An 18,153-nucleotide genomic window follows, 5' to 3' on the forward strand; every position below is an offset into this window, starting at 1 on the left:
TGGGAAAATGTGCAGTAATATAAAAAGTATAGTGAACTGAGCACACAATATAGTCCTCTGTTAAAACCAATATAAACTGGGGGGGTGGTGAAAGTGTCGGAAGAAAAGACTAGCGAATTTCTTGAAACGTGGGTCTATTCAGCAGAACAGAAACATGCAGTTTAGAAGCAGAGTTAACTCCTCTTTCTATTCAAGATTTATTGTATTTATCAAATTATGTAAGCTCACTCTCTATATATTTAAATTCATTCATGCCCTCGCCTAGGAAGTAAAACTGGGGTGTTCATTTTACTTTAGCCATTACTCTCTCTTCTCTGTGAACTCTGATGTCCACCAAGAGTGTGATAATTCAGCACCCAAGACTCATCTTATAATTATTTAAACTTAGAAAACCAAAGAGTTGATGAAAAGAGGCAAGGTGTATCAAGGGAATAGTATGCTACCAGGAAAAACCCTAATTAAAAAAACTTGGAATTGGATACCTATTTTCTCTTGTGTCACCTAAAGTTTTCAAATTACTATTTTATGCTTTTCATGGCATTCAAAGTGTGACTAAAGCTACTTTCCTTTTGAATGTTTATATCCATAGTATCAACTTCCATAATTTTAAAAAGTCATAACATTGCAATAAATAAAGACAGGTCAAAGAAAAATCATAATTGGCAATTTTTATCCCAAAATGACTATAGAATGATAGGATCTTGTTTGTTAAAAATTTCTGCTGAATAGAACTCATTCTTTGTAATGAAAATAGGTGATCAAACAATAGATGCACACATAAAGTCTATAGATTCTTACCACCAATGGTATTAGCAGATTGTGATCCTGAACAAGTGTAAAGGCAGAATTAGGGTAAGGATTATAATCCATGAAGAGGGAAGGAGCAGTTGTTAAATGAATGGCAGATGGAAATAAGAAAGCTTTGTCAGTTCTCAGAAAATAAAAAACAAAACAAAACCCTAAAGCAAAAAAAGCAAGCTTAAAAAAACCCCCAAAGTACAGATGTCTATAACAAAAGCAGTACATTTAATAGTTTTTACAGCAGATAAACTGAAATCAGACACTCATGTACAAAGCAGATGAAATGAAATTGCAAAAGTAAATGTGAATTTTTCAGTTTTACTACTGATAGTCCAAAACTGCAATAATTAAATGTTTAAGTTTTTATTGTTTAAACATTTAATTTAAAACTACACAAAAGAACTACAAAATCATACAGCTGAAGAAAAATTACAAAAAAAGATACAAATTCCAACTTTTTAAAAGATGCCCAGGAAAAAAGCAAAAAGATGGGAAGAGAGAAAACAAAGTTTCCAGCAGGCTGTACAATCATTTGTATACAACCAGTCACTACCAACAAAGAAACATACACAATTCTGTCATAAATATAAATCTAGTAATCTCTCCATTGAATCTTCTTTCATTTATTTTGGTTAGCCATCAGAACATACCTGCTTTGATCCAAGAGACTTTTTTTTTTCTAAGTGGTGATACAAAACTAAGGTAAGACCATGCAAACCCTAATGAATTATTTTATGACAAAGTGAAGATGTAAAAATCTCTGTGCAAATATGTTATAGAGAAACTTGCATACAAACTACATAATACCCCTTTTACAAAGAATCTGGAGTGGAACATATAGTCAATAAATAAGCAAGCAAACAAACAAAAACCTGTCAAACATAACTCAAATCCTAAGTGATTTTTATAATGGGAAAGATTTCTGATCTTAAAGTCCTTAGTCTAAAAAGCCAATCACTGAGTTCTCACACTTTAGGAGAAGATTTGGAGTATTATGGATTGAGTTATAAAGTGAAAAGTCAAATGCAAAAAAAGTATTCTATTTTCTAGTGAAGAGATTTTAGTTACAGTGTAACTAAAAAGGAGGTCCCTTAAGTTATAAATATTTTAAGCCCTTTGAATCTTTGCCCTGAGATCAGCCTTAGTATTATTTTAGAAAATAACTAATATCTCACAAATAGGTTTTATCCTTAAATTCTGGACATGCAAAGTTCCTGGTTGTGCTCTTTATGCTTTAAATTTTAAGACTTCATTATTTATTTCTGTTTCCTGAAGGCAGTAAGAATAAGGTACAGAAGTATACAATAGCAGTATAAAATTAAGTTGACATTTGATTTAAAATAATGACAATTTTATCAGTTAACATATATAGTGCTTACTCCATACCAGACACTGTTTTAAGTGGATTAAATATACTACATTATTTAATCCTCACAACAATCCTATGAAATAGATGCTATTATTCCCTCCGCTTTATAGATGAATATACACATGTGCAATAATCTTATTTTTATTTATTTATTTATTTATTTATTGAGTTAGAGTCTCACTCTGTTGCCCAGGCTGGAATGAGTGGCATGCTCCTGGCCACCACAGTCACGACCTTCTGGGCTCAGGCGATCCTTCTGCCTCAGCCTTCCAAGTAGTCAAAACTACAGGCACATGCTACCATGCCCTGCTAATCTTTTTGATTTACTGTAGAGACGAGGTCTCACCATGTTGCCCAGGCTGGTCTCGAACTTCAGGGCTCTGGCAATTCTCTTGCCTCTTGCCTAGGATAATAGGCTTGAGCCACCATGCCCAGCCCAGGTACAATAATTTTAACTAACCTCGAAGAGCCAGGATTCAAACTGGGCAGTATGACGCCAGAATCTGATCTAAACCAGTATGTACTTCTCAAACTATATTGTGGCACAAATCATTTGATGAGTTTGCTAAAGAATGGATTCAGCAGATCTGCGAAGGAACATAAGATTCTGCATTTCTACCTAGCTCTCAGGTGATGCTGATGCTGGTCTGGACAGCACATAATGGAGAAGCAAAGCTCCCAACTACTATGTTATACTGCTAACAATTAAGCTGCTCTAAAAATTACTCTAAAAAATATACAAGATAAGGGAAAAATGTGATATGATCTACTGATCCAGTTGAGAGAAAAAAGCCTTTGCCTAGAGGAGGTCATGTTTCCTACGTGTAAATAATCCTCAATTTGCAAACCAATTTTACTGAGTACCTGTGCTTATGTTTAGTGTCCCCATCATTACTCTGCCTGAATTTTCTGACTCTAGAAAGAGCAGAAGAAAAGGATCTACTTGGCAGGACTTGTGTAATCATCTCCCTGCCTTTTCCAAGTTCAGTTCTCCTCTGACCCCTCCAAGTCCAGTTCTCCTCCCTCATTTCAAGATTCAGAAATCAGGTTAAAAAACAGACAAATAGGGTATCCATATCCTAATGAACCACCTAAACAAGAGTAAAGACAGTTAAAATCCATTTCTTCCCCCAAATAGTCAAGTATATAGAAAAACCTCCACAATTTACTTCCCTAGAAAATTACTTCCCTAGAGATCAGCACTAACAAAAATCTCTGGGTGAAGAAGGAACAGAAACAAATGGTTTTAAATTAATAATGCTATAAAGTATGTGTCGCTATCTAAAACATACAGAAATGATGATTCATCTTACCTAGACCTCAAAATTGTGCTTTTTAATGATTATGCTTATGAGGAACTCAGCTTACAATGAAATAGCAAAAATAGAAATCTTAAATTTAACAAGGAATACAACAGAATTGGTCATTATAATCTGTGATTCCTCACTATACTTGCAAATCAGTATAAACCTGTCAAAAATGCTAACCAAAAATAGGTAATCTAACAGATTTTGGGGAGAATAAGAAGGTACCACATATCTGTCCTTGAACAGCGTTATCTAAGATGCAACCAGATCTTGGTGCTAGTATATGGCAATTATTTTGCCTCTAAAAAGCACAATTTTCCACATTTGCAAGTTTCTGAGTAGAATGTGAACACCTTAATGCTACGGATTTGCGGTATTTAAAGTATCTCCATGCAAAAGTTTATATAGCAAATGAAGTTTTTCTTTCTAAGTGGCAGATATCAATGATGCAGCCCTAATAACACACCAAAGACAAGACAACACTCACTCAAAAAATTCCAAAACATGCACAACAACTGACTCAAAACATTGAAAAAAATACCTTCATTTTTGTCAGGTGATGATGAACCTAAAGTACAGAACAAGAACTCAGTATGTGGCTTGTCTTTTTTGAAATTAGCTTTGTCTTTAACCACTGGTCAAACTCCTAATACAGTAATATACAAGTAACACACTTATCTAACATTGACAAACACAGAAGGGATGATAAGTAATACATACGCTGTGACTGGGACACCATTTTTGTTCGACTTCTTCCTCTAGAATCAGTCTTGGTATTTCCCATGCCAACAAGCGGTGCTGAAAGTTTTGCTCTCACCCGGCCTAAGGAATAAAATATTTACATAAGTAAATGCATTTTACTATAGTAATGTTTAGTGATGGGGGGGACTCACTATTTTCAAGTACTGTCAAATTCTGTAATAATGTAACCATCACTTACATGTTATATTTCTCTTAAAAAGTTTTAAAAACATAAATTTATGTATTATACTGTAAGCTAACTTTCCTTCAAGGGTAAGAATAAAGTCAAACTAAAAGATTTACATTCCTGGGCAACCCCCTTGGGTCCCCTCCCACTGTGGTAGCTTTTCTGTACTCTCAATAAATCCTGCTTTCTAATAAATAAATAAATGAATGAATGCATGATTTACATTCCTAGTTTGATATCAGTCCAGAAGTTATAATTAAAATAATTACCATAGGCATACTACTTGTTTCTTAATTAACAGTTTCAATTCTAAAATTTCAGTTTCTATGAAACTTAGATTATCTCAAACCCATGCTACAGTTTTAAATATAAACCTAATCTTAGAAAGAACAACTCAGGTCAGGTACGTAATGCATCTATTATCTCAGCATTTTGGGAGGCTGAGGCAGAAGGTTTGCTTGAGCCCTGGAGTTCAAGACCAGTCTGGGCAACATAGCGAAACCATGTCTCTACAAAAAAATTTTTTAAAAATTACTGCATAGGGCAACCCCTTCGGGTCCCTTCCCACTTGTGGGAGCTTTTCTGTTCTCTCAATATATCCTGCTTTCAAAAAAAAAAAATTACTGCACAGTGACACACACCTGTAGTTCCAGCAACTTGGGAGGCTGATACAGGAGGATCATTTGAGCCTAGGAGTTGGAGCCTGTGGAGAACTGTGATTGTGCCACTGTACTCCAGTCTGGGTGACAGAATGAGATTCTGACTCATTAAAAAAAAAACAGTCTAAACAATTTTTTGACTGAAAATATACTTCTAAGGGGACTGGAAGAGATTATGCAAAATTTTTAATCTTTTTATATATTTGCTACAGTTGTAATATGGACATTTTTCTGCTCTCTTCCCTCAACCAACTAATTTTATTTATAAAGTAATTTCAGGAAATACATGTCACAAAAGAAGTGGCACATTTATCAATATATTTCCTTCTTCACTTCCCAGTTATTCTCTTCTCTCCTCTACCACTGCCTCATCCCCCTCCAGAAAACCAAGCTCCAAACACCTTCACCCTATTTCCAGAGGTCATGAGCCACATGTTTATCAAGTGATAAAGTAAGCTGCCATCAGCAAAAGCAAGTGATGACAGAATGCATTACTAGCAGGTCTCTGGTGTTATCAAGCAATGGTTTCAATCACCATCAAATCAGAACCAATACCCAAGTAATTATCAAGAAGGTCTCAGCATCTTTTTCAGTTAAAAGGTACAATTTGTGGGGTCATATACAAAATGCTGGTTGGCCTGATATGACCAGATGAATTAGAAAAAATATACTAAAGAGTAAGGAGAAATTGTAAGATTAAGAAATGAGTCAAGAAGATAAGAGAGGAGTAAGAACTAGGGATAAAACAGAACCAAAACCGGAAGTGTAATTGGTAGAGTACCAGCATTCTATCAACTTTATAAGATCCCCAATCAGCCTAGAGTTCAGGACTTTTACTCCTTCACAGATTCTACTTTGAGTAGGATATATAGTTCTTTTGACTTAAAAGAAAAACAAAATGACCAAATTATTATTTCTGAAATGGAGAATTTACTCACATTCTATATAACAAAAAAATTATGTTAAGTATTTTAATACCAACATTTTAAATTACGTCACAGAGCCAAAAATCATTTTTATATAGTATTTCAATTTAAAACCTGAAATATAAAATTACTTTAAATATATCAATAAATATGAGTCTAAAAACTTAAACCTATTTGGCTTTGTATCACAAGAAAATGTCATTAAGCAACCCCTTCAGGTCCCCTCCCACTGTGGGAGCTTTTCTGTCTTCTCAATAAATTCTACTTTTTCACACACACACAAAAAAAGCCAACTATTTAAAACTTAAAGAAAAAAAGTTTCAAATTAGAGGCTTTAATAAGATAAGTCTTCAAGTGGGATAAATATAAAAATTGAATTATTTTGTTTTCTACAAATTCAAGAGCTATAAAAAATTATTTTTTAGCTGAATTAACTCAGTAAAATATTTGTAGCAATTCTGGTGCAGACTCAAATTCAATATGAATCTATGACCCATTCCCCAGTCACTAATCATAAATAAAAGACATATTTAATAGTAGACTAAATAAGTGTATTTAAACTCCAGTGATAAAGCAGTGAGTGGTATATTGTCCCTCAACGTATAAATAAGTTGGCACAAATTAAAAAACAAAACACAAAAGAAAAGCATTAATGTCACTAATACAAAAAATGAAATTATGTAGTAACTTTACATTAGATATTATTAAATGTTAAGCAATTATGTTTTTTCAGCATGAGATGATCCAAGATACTACAAAGCAAAACAGCAGGATGAAGAATTTTTTAAAAATCTACACATATTAACTAATGTAAACATAAAAGGTAGCTGTTACCACAATGGGCAAATTATAAAAATCTGCAAAGAAATTAGCCTATTTTTGTTTTAATATTTAATTCCTACCAATGAAAATAGCAATGTAGAGGTATTTGTGTTACTAACAAAATGTATAATTCTTACCATCTTCAGATGCTGTTCCTAAATAAGAGAAATAAAACAATATTTCAACAAATTCTGCAAATGCTGATGTCAAGAACTACCTCACAATCCCAACCAAGACTAAAACGAAAGAGTAAAAACAAAAAATAACTTCAGTCTGATAGCCTTAAATTAACTTTGAAAAGTTTCATTTTGAGGAAAACAAAATTTGAGGTAATCTAATGATTCACAGCACACACACACAAGTTGAAACCAGACAATTCAAAATGTTAAAGTTCTGCCGTGAACACTTTTATCTGAAATACTTCATTCTTCAAATTTGAAACAGTAAAAAAAATTAGAGAAATTAGTCACTCAAAAAAATGCAACTCTGCAATTACTCTTCTTTGCAAATGAGTATTTTTATAGACCTTTCAAGATTAGAAATACTTTCTGCATATTTTAGAATGGCAGCCCATAAAAGAACTAGAAAAAGTTAGTTAAGAAATATAACTATCAAATCCATGACCTAGGCCTCATTTGTCCATTATTTTCATCAAAGCATCTACAAAGCCAAAAACCTATCAATCCAATAGTCCGATATTTACTCAACATTTATGTGCACTCCCTAAAATGTCTATAGAAAGTGACAACGTAAGCTGGGCGCGGTGGTTCATGCCTGTAATCCCAGCACTTTGGGAGGCAGAGGCAACAGGACTGCCTGAACCCAAGGGTTCGAGACCAGCCTGGGCAACATAGCGAGATCCCATCTCTGCAATAAATCAAAAAATTAGATCAGTGTGGTGGTGCACATCTGTGGGTCCAGCTACTTGGAAAGCTGAGATAGAAGGATCGCCTGAGTCCAGCAAGTTGAGGCTGCAATGGCCATGAGCGTGCCACTTCACTCCAGCCTGGGCGACAGAGTGAGACTCCAACTCAAAAAAAAAAGAAAAGTACAAACATCACAACTCACTACTACAAAAGGGCAATAATATACATGTCTCTGAGTGTATTTTTTAAAAACACAGGCTAAACATCCATGAGAGTAACACATATAAGAGAGGTGACTTCTCAAATAGATTGATGTTTCTGACCCAAACAAGAAAGAATTTGAACTGAAAAGTGATAAAAATTCTTTTTAAAGGATATAGAATATCAAGAAGGATGTCTAAGGGGTTGATATATATAAATCATCTCTTGATGGGCTACCATTTCATTCAATAATATTTATGAAATACTTTGATCATACAGAAAAGCAGAGACTAATGAAACTAGCATTCCTGGACCCAACCCAAGACAACAAATGTTCTGTAGAGTTTATTTAATAATTTACAGAAAAATATACAGTCCCGATTTTCCCTAGATCTCATAATGTGACTTACAAATTCAGTATCTTATTAAAAAGTTCTTTAACAAAGGTCAAGATCATAGGTCACATTATGCTATCTGATAAAGTGAAGGGAAAGTGAGGATAATATGCTACCTAGTATCAGACCAAAAAAATCATAAAGGATTGTTATTGAACCAAGTAACTACAGATAAACCTTAGTCTTTTATAATAAGGCAAAGCTTAAAGTAAGTTCAATTTTGATTATATGTTAGTTTACAACTCACTCTTAAAGACAACATCTGTAAACTGCATTTCATTTTCATAATCATATGAACTTACGAAACGTCATTTGTCTCCCTCTGTATCAGTTAGTAAACAAAAGAATTAAATTAAATGACTTATGAGAATACTTTCCATTCTTTTGTATTCAATATTTCAGAGGAAGACTTAAAAAAAAATCAAGAATATTGGGAGACATACTTCTAAGAGTTCGGGAAAAAAATTTTTTTTTTTTTGAGTTGGAGTCTCACTCTGTCGCCCAGACTGGAGTGCAGTGGCCGCTCCCGGCCACCGCAGCCTCGACTTGCTGGGCTCCGGCGATCCTTCCACCTCAGCCTTCCAAGTAGCCGGAATTACAGGCATGCACTACCATGCCCGGCTGATTTTTTGACTTATTGTAGAGACAAGGTCTCGCTGTCCAGGCGGGTCTCGAACCCGCGGGCTCAGGCAATCCACTCACCTCAGCCTCCCAAAGGCGCGGGATTACAGGCTGAGCCACCGAGCCCGGCTAGGAAAAAATTTTAAGGTAATTAAATTACCACACCAGCTACCTAGTATTTAAGTAGACTGGAATATGATATGCCAAGCAGATATGCCTAACCCAAAATTCAGAAATTATGTAGCCATTTCTCTATCAAGGTTATTGCTAAATAAGTAGCATATCTTCAGAAATTAAGAGAAGAATGAACAAGGATATTATACAGAATCCATGATCTATAAAAATCTTTAGTAGAATTAGAAAAGGAAGTTCTTACCATCCATCTTGTCAGAAGTATCCTCTTTGATGAAAGAGCAAGCAAAGAACAGAGGAAAACTTAATATATTAGGGAAAATGATTTTATAATTCCTAGAAGACTTTTTTTAATAAGAGAGAATTCACAGCATATACATATATATTGTTTGCTTCCAGTCAAACCAGACTAGGAGATTAAACAAGATATAATAAAAAGACTACACCTAATGTTCTAAGTAGAGAACTTTAAAATTCCATAATGAGTCTAATTTTCAGCCTAGAGAAAGAAAAGTTAGTGAAGCCCATGTCCCAATCTTGGACCCTTGCCATCATGCAAATTCCCTGTTTTGGGTTGCTGAGTTTCTCTCAGTCACATTGCCTTATTTTTTATTTTCCTCTCTAGCCTATAGTATATACCCCTAAATTCTAATCCATAGCCCTCTCATCCTGTTTACTTCCTTGCCGCTTCCCTATCCACATCCTTTCTTAGAACTTTCAGCCTCTGTAAAATTTCACACCTGGATAAAACTAACACCTCACTTTCTCCATTCTACTACTTTAGGTGTCCCAATAGAGAAAACCCCACAGCATGAAGTCATACAGCAGGACTGATGCTTCCCTTAAGAAGCACCTGCTTGAGGGGCTGGTCTCTGGTAACTTAGTTTTGAATGCTCCCTATATTATTGACAAGGTTATTTTAAGTGTGTGTATAGTGGTGGTGGTGGTGGTGGTGGTTGGGCCTGGGGGAGAGACTGAACTCTGCTAAACCAGTTTGCTGAAACTGTTTTTGCAAACAGTGTGACTTATGGTGAACATCTCCTTTCTTTTTTGGAAGTCTGGAATTCTGGTAATTGTGGCTGGTTATGTAAGCAGAGTGCCTATGTGACTACCCCTACTTCCCAGCCCCAACCTGGACTGAGTCTCAAGTCTTTCCTTGGGCAGAAATACCGTGAACATGTTGCTTTGCTGTATTTCAATGCTAAACGAAGGAGCAGTTCCCCAATGCCACCTCTGAGAGAGAAAACTTTGAAAGCCTATGCTTAGGCTACCTTGTAAGTCTTTCCCCCTTGCTGATCCTGCTGTGTGTACCCTTTTGCTCTAATAAATCTCAGCCTCTTAGCCCTGTGAGTTCTTTCTGTGAGTCCCCAGATACGTGGGTGGTTGTGGGAAGTCCAAAGAAGTGCCCCTCACCTCTTGTTCCCCTCCTTTTGTGTCCTTCTAATGTCTATTCTAAACTTCAAGTCACTTCTTAGCACATAATCCTGATTCTGAATTCTCAGCAGAAAGTCATAACCACTTCTGGATCACACTCTTCTTAATGCCCATCCCCCCAACATATCACATCTGGTATGTACCACCTCCTTCATTTCCTTCCCTTCTACTTCAGTGAAACTGGTAACCCCTCCACATCCAAGGCTAACTCCCTGGCTACTCACTGTATCCCATTCCACATACCTTTCACAGGAACTTGGCTATATATTATTTCCTCTTATCCTTGCACTTCTAACTTTTATTTCTTTTACTGACTCATCACCATAATATACAAATATATTTAACTTCTCTAATCTTAAAAAAAATAGTAAATTCCTGAAACTTGAACCACAGTTAATTCATATAGCGTTCTTTCACTCCTTTTCTTGACTATGAAGCATATGAATAAGTTATACAGATTCTCTTTCCAACTTCCTCAACTCACCAATTAAAATCTGACTTTGTCCATATTACTTCATCGAAACCATTTATTTTCTTTTCCATTCAAGCAATTCCATAAACCCAGTTGTTAGAATAAATATTCATAAATATGTGTCCATACATCGAGGTTTCCTTAACATAAATTCCTAACTCGTTCCTACCATATCAAGCTTCTTCTTCAGACTGAAGCTAAAGGGTAAACTTCAAAACACTCATGACATCCCTGCTGCCAAAAAATTGTACAAGAACAAACCACTGGCAACTTCTTTAAGGAATGTACTGAGTTTAACACTGATTATAGTAAGTACGTTTCTCTGACTTCCAAATCTAATCTTCTGCACTTCAATATAGATATTTCTCCTGAAATATCTATATACAATCATATCTGAACTGTCCACTGAACATTTTCAGTATGAGGTCTCACAGGGACTTCAAGTTCAAAGTACATAAAACTCAACAAACTTTTAGCTGCACATCCCTCAGCAACCTACCAATAAACTGAGAGATTCTGAGAATAGACGCATATAACTCTGGGTCCCTGGCACCTAGCAGTATGTCTGGCAAAAATTAAGTACTCAAGTGTTTGCTGAAAAAGAATCGCATACTCCCTCTGATCCATATGTTAGTTCAGCCATCATAAACAGGGCTCAAAGTAGAAGAAAACATTATATCAGTTGCCTCTCTGGAAGAAAGTTGCATGAGAGAGAGTGGGTGGAATGGGTGAAGGGAGAGAAGAAGGGTGACAGAATGAGAACATCCTTTATCTAACCCCTGGCTAGAACCACAGACAAGATAGCTGATTGTTCCTGAGTGTGAACTGGGTTAGACGAAGAAAAAAACAAAAACAAAAAAAAAGGGCAGAGGGGAGAAGACCTGGGAGTCACTTCTTCCTTCATTAATGAAACAAATATGCAATTCAAACCTTAAAGAACCCCTGTCAAATTAGGTCAATCCCATAGCACTATTATAGGTTTTCTTACCAGCAAGTTGTCACACATTAATGCTTAACATTAAAACACTTTAAATAAGGTATTTTTCTTCTGGTAAAAAAAAAATAACAGATATTCAATATCATTTATTTATTTTTAACAATTAGAATTAATAGGTTTTATTTTGTTTTCTTCCTATTTTGAAAAAAATTGAGATATTAATTCACAAATATCATAAAACTTGCCCTTTTATAGTATACAATTCAGTGTTTTTAGTATATTCACTGTTGTAAAACCCTCACCACCATCTAATTCCAAAACATTTTTATCACTCCCAAAATAAATCCTATACCATCAGTAATCACTCCCTGTTCCCTCAATTTTTAACCCCTGGCAACAACTAATTTACTTTCTGGTTCTATGGATCTGCCTGTTGTAGTTATTTCATACAATTGGAATATAGAATCTGTGGCTGTTTTGTGTCTGACTTCATAATGATTTCAAGGTTTGACTAATCCTTCAGCATGTATTTTTATGTAATGTACTCTTTTTTGTGGCTGAGTAATATTCCATCCACTGTATGGACATACTCCATTTTGATCATCCATTCACCTGCTGACGGACATTTAGGTTGTTTTCACTTTCAGCTATTATGAATAAAGTTACTTTCGGCTATTATGAATAAAGTTCCTATAAATATTCACATACAAGTTCTTGTGAGAACACATGTTTTCAGATCTGCTGGGTATATAGTTAGGAGTAGAAATGCTGGGTCATACGTTGATTCCATGTTTAACTTTGTGAGAAACTGCCAAACTCTTTCCAAAGTGCCTGCACCATTTTACATTCCCACCAGCAGTGTATGAGGGTTCCAATCATCCATATCTTCACCAGCACTTGTTATTACCTGTTTTTTTTTTTTTATTGTAGCCATCCTAATGGGTGTAAAGTGGTATCTCACTGGTGCTCTTGACTTGTATTTCACTAATGGACAATGATGTTAAGCATCTTTTCAACATCACTTATTAAATAATCTATTCTTCCTCATGGTTCTGAATATGGCTGTGCCAACTTGATCATGTACTGCATTCATACATACATTTTCTGCACTTCTTATAGGCTGAATATTCCTTATTCAAAATGCTTAGGATTAGATGTTTTTTGAATTTCAAATTTTTTCAGATTTTGAAATATCTGCACTTACAGTTACTAAGTGAGCATCCTTAACTTGAAGATCTGAAATGTCTTTGACATCATTCAGTGCTCAAAAAGTTTCGGATTCTGGGAGCATTTCGGATTTCAGATTAGGGATGCTCAACCTGTATTGTGTTCCAGTGATTTGCCTGCTTAGTGTTCCATCAGTGCTACCCAGGAGGAAAAAAAATGAACAGAGGTAAGTAATATGGACAATCATCCTCAAGCTTTTAATTTCAAAGACATAAAAATATAAACTCTAAATAGCTTTTGGAATTTATGTTTCACAGTTTTGTTTAGACATAGAAGAGCTCTACAGTTGTCAGATCCTCTAAAGGCTTTAAATTCTTGTTAATGGAAGAGAAGCAAAACAAAGAAAACAGGGACGCTAGATACAAGGCCAATCCCTTTCCCAAACTCCCTTAGTAACTAACCAGTGGCTAGGAGTAGCAGAAGTACAGTTATAAAAATTCTATAGGCAATAATGTAGACAACAATTGTTTCTTTCATCAAGATGATGAGGAGGAGGATAAGGGGAAAAGTAGAAACAAGACAGCTCAGATTCCTCAGGAGTGTACCCAATACAGAATCATATTAAAACATGGACCATCCTTAACTAGCAAGAATGAAATAGAAATGACGATGATATATCAACTTGTCTTCACTGAGAATAGGGAGAGAACATTGTGCACTTTTCCATAATTAACCGTCTTACCTAGTGATGCATAGGAACCTGGATTCAGGGCACCTGCACCTAACCGCCCACTTCGCACAGACTGTCCAGCAGCATGATGTGCCTTGGCACCAGCAGCAGCATTCACATCAATGTCACTTCGTGAACGCTGCAGGCTTCCTGGAAGGGAACTGGCTTTGCTGCTACCTGCTGATACTATGGAAGACAAAACAAAGGTAATCTATGCTATTTAAATCACTTAAAGAACATGAAAGTCATATAAACTTGACCATCATGATCTTATTCATGACAAATGGTCAACAAGAAGGCAGTGACCAAATGGACAGTATTATAAGATATTTTAAAGTCAGAATGCCTTTGTATCAATCCTGAAACAACTAAATCTTCTTGAGCAGTTTTCCTTTTCCCATGACAAAAATGATATTGACTATAAAATCCATAGGACTGTTATGTAGATGAAGAGTGATGCTTGTGACTGACTTATGAAATGAAGCACTATATAAGATGAACAGAGGGCAGTAGTATTATTTTTTACTATCAAAAAATGCAAGAAAACTAGTCCAGGAATAGGAATACTCAGAAATTAATGGAGGTGCTGTCACTCTTTGGCAATGCACAGTAAGTCATTAAATTTCTAGTCTTTAGTTTTTCAGTTTTAAAAAGGCAATTTTTGGAGGAGTTGAATAAACTGAGTCATGACCCATTAATGGGTTGTGAAATCACCTGGATGGGTTATGAGTAGCATTTTAAAGAAATGAAACAGAATAGAAAAAAAGAGTACACTATACTGCCCGAAAGAAGACATATGAGCACCCAACAGATACATGAAAAAATGCTCAGCCTTACTAGTCATCAAAGGAATGCAAATTAAAACCACAGACATACCACCTAACTTCAGAAGGCCACCATCAATAACTCAAAAAACAACAGATGCTAGGGAGGATGCGGGGAAAAGGGAGCCCTTCTACACTGTTGGTAGGAGAGTAAACTAGTACAACCTCTGTGGAAAACAGTGTGGCGATTCCTAAAAGATCTAAAAATCAACCTTCCATATGACTCTGCAATCCCCCTACTAGGAATATACCCAAAGGAACTCGAATCACTCTATGAAAAATATACCTGCACATGCATGCTTACTGCAGCATTATTTACAATAGCAAAAACATGGAACCAACTGAAAGAGGACTGGATAAAAAAAAAAAAGTGAAGGCTGAGGAGGAAGGATCGCCGGAGCCCAGCAGGTCGAGGCTGCGGTGGCCGGGAGCGGCCACTGCACTCCAGTCTGGGCGACAGAGTGAGACTCCAACTCAAAAAAAAAAAAAAAAAAAAAAGTGGTACATATACATGCTGGAATATTATGCAGCCATAAAGAAGGACAAAATTATGAACTTAGCAGCAACTTGGATGGACTTAGAGTCTATAATACTGAGTGATCTATCACGGACACAAAGAACTGAGTACTACAAGTTCTCACTCATAAGTGGACCTTGAACAATTATCATCATACTTAAAGAAAGGAACTGGCAGTAGTTGGAAACTGCCAGGGGAAGGGGAAGTGGGGGGCGGGCACAGGATTGGCAGTAGTGGGAAACTGCTGTGGTGGGGAAGGAGGGCACACCTCATCAACAAGGGTACCTGCATATGAACCTTTGTATACCTAACCCTGAATTTTACCTCACATCTTCAAAATTAACAATTAAAAAAACAAGAAGAGGAAGTTCTGCTTTGTGGAACTCTTGTTTATACTATATATGTATACATGCACAGGTACAGTGTATATGTGTAGTATTGGGTTACCATGTAAAATAATTTTCTCACTGTGGAGCATACCAAAGCCATTTGAAGGTTACTGCCTTATAGATAAAATAGGCTACAACTATTACTTAAGGAGACAAATTACCTCTTCCAGCTACGGTAGACGGATTTGCTGTAGACCATTTGGAAGAAAAAGGGCGACTGCAAGGTAAAAATACATGTTTTTATTAAATTAAGAAGACTTACTATTCCTCTGACAATAACTAATAAGCTACCAGTGAGTTTTGTGAAAAAGCTAAGAGGTACTTCTAACTGTAACTTTTCTTTTACAAATCACTTTAGAATAGTTGTCCCCAATCATGTCATTACATATCAATAATGTCTCAATTAGCTATGAAGCAAAACTAAAATAACTGAAATGGATAAAGACTCTCAGCTCTACAGAAACAGGGATCAGGCTGTTTTTTTCACTCTTGTCCTCAGAACACATCACGATACCTACCACAGAGAACTCAATAACAGCACTATCATCCACCTGTATCCTGAGTTATCTTACTTAGAAGGAGAAAGAGATAGTGTTGTTACTAGCACACAGGTAACTCATCATAGCCAAAGTCTCCCTCACCTAAGTCATAATGGTTATGGCCATTGGCAATTCATAGTTATCATACAGGTTATCACAATCCCTACACACAGTGGTATGGGACAACAAAAACAGGGATAAGAACTACTGTTGAGGGTAGCATTTATGATTAGAGAATGATGGTAGTCAAACATCTCTAATCATCTCAAAAAAAAAACCCTAACCATCTTCCTTAACATCTTTTTGGATTATGTATCTTTAATTTCAATGATACTCTGCAGCCCATAGATAAATAAAATATCTAACTATATAATGGGAATCCAGAAAGTATATCTATAAATACTAAAGGTGGGAGGAAGAGAGAAGCAAAAACCCCAAACAAGTTAAGGCCAGGCTACTGAAAACTATTTTTAAGTTGCATTATCAAGTGGTAAATTTGGTAATGGTTATTAAGCCGAATATCACATTATTTTCATAACTATCCCTTAAAATTATCCTCTCTGATTGAGGCAGACCTCTGCAAAGTTTACAGAATCTAAAGTTAATTATGTATCTTCTTTAGATCCCTGCTACTCAACAGTTGATGGACAAACAGCATTAACATCACCTAAGAGCTTGCAAAAAATGCAAAATCTCAGGCCTAACTTCAGAACTATTAAATCAGATTATGTATTTTAACAAGATTGTCAGTGATTCATACATACTATAAAGTAACAAAGACAAAAAAGCAACAAAGACAGCTTTTTTTGAGATAAGGGACTTACTGCAAATTTAAACAGAAGTTTAAAAGTTTAGATAGGTCATTATTGCTACAATAATTCCTTTTGAAATCAGATCACATCTGCTTTCATTCTGGAAGCTTATAAGAAATCAATCTGTAGTACAGCATCTGCATGACCAACTCAAATCTTGTAGCCTTGGTGCCTCACTTGCCTCATCCCAGTCCTAGTCTTGCATTAGACTTGCCAAAGCAACAAGGATTTGAGGTAGCCCATATTATGATGAGAACGGAATTATAGAGAAGTCAGTCAGATACCAGATCATATTGCCCCACTGAGGGATTTCCTGAATTCTTAAGCTGTGTAAGAGACTAGGAAGGAAAGTTATGGCTTTTTTACCATAATGTTGTGTAAGAACTCTGAAGATGATGTCTGAATCTCCATTACAATGCCCTGGTCTTGCACTAGTTACTGTATGAACTATTTTTGCAGTGTTTGTAAAAAAAGTATATAAATAAGTGCTTCTTAGACTTTTACAGACATGAACACACTGAAACAAAATATGAATCACTAAACTCTTTACCCAAAGAGAAGTTATACTGGCATGTAATCCAAGTTTTGAAATAACAGACCAAAAAAAAGTACATTTGAGTAACTATACCTTCATGGCTTTATGTGAAAGCAAGCAGATATTCAACTACCCAACTTAGGGAAGCTGGGGAGAGAACGAGACCAGTAATTATCATTTATATGACCTTACTTGAGACTTTCTTGTGAGCTAGATGAGGACCTGTCTGATTGTGGAAGAGATGCTACACTGCCAGAACTCTTTAAGTAAGTTTGAAGACTCTTCTGATAAGATGGCTCGAGGGAATTATATAATGTTTCAGCTTCACCAGGAAAGTGGTTTCTAAGACCCATATATGTCCTGTAAATGATAGGAAAAAATAAAAACACACGAATAGCTTTACATAATGAACAATTAATAGTAAAATATGTATACGCAAGAAAAATGAAGATGAGCCCAGAGGTTTTTAATATATACACTGTGGCCGGGTTCAGTGGCTCAGCCTGTAATCCTAGTACTTTGGGAGGCCGAGGCAAGAGGATTGCCTGAGCCCACGGGTTCGAGACCCGCCCGGGCAACTTGGAGAGACCTCATTTCTACAATAAATACAAAATTAGCCAGGTGTGGTAGCACATGCCTGTAGTTCCAGCTACTTGGAAGGCTGAGGTGGAAGGAGCGCCAGAGCCCAGCAAGTTGAGGCTGCGGTGGCCGGGAGTGTGCCACTGCACTCTAGTCTGGGCGACAGAGTGAGACTCCAACTCAAAAAAAAA

The 18,153-nt window shown here is 36.0% G+C and overlaps 1 protein-coding gene across 7 annotated transcripts in view; it reads right to left on the minus strand.

The window, feature by feature from the left end:
• Positions 1-18,153, minus strand: part of CLASP2 (cytoplasmic linker associated protein 2) — a 207,754-nt gene that overhangs the window by 85,311 nt on the left and 104,290 nt on the right. For 5 of the 7 annotated variants that reach the window (XM_008070162.2, XM_021718620.1, XM_008070168.1 and 2 more), the window contains 6 exons: positions 17,576-17,743; positions 15,659-15,714; positions 13,780-13,953; positions 9,272-9,295; positions 6,950-6,967; positions 4,198-4,299 (listed from right to left, as the gene is read on the minus strand). In XM_008070162.2, the coding sequence (XP_008068353.2) occupies positions 4,198-4,299; positions 6,950-6,967; positions 9,272-9,295; positions 13,780-13,953; positions 15,659-15,714; positions 17,576-17,743 (542 nt within the window). Of the gene's footprint in view, positions 1-798; positions 826-4,018; positions 4,046-4,197; positions 4,300-6,949; positions 6,968-9,271; positions 9,296-13,779; positions 13,954-15,658; positions 15,715-17,575; positions 17,744-18,153 lie in introns of all 7 variants that reach the window. The other 2 variants (XM_021718618.1, XM_021718619.1) reach the window with 1 other exon arrangement.

Source organism: Carlito syrichta, unplaced genomic scaffold (assembly GCF_000164805.1).
Source record: "Carlito syrichta isolate Samal-C Ts95f unplaced genomic scaffold, Tarsius_syrichta-2.0.1 Scaffold313175, whole genome shotgun sequence".
NCBI classification, from domain to species: Eukaryota; Metazoa; Chordata; class Mammalia; order Primates; family Tarsiidae; genus Carlito; species Carlito syrichta.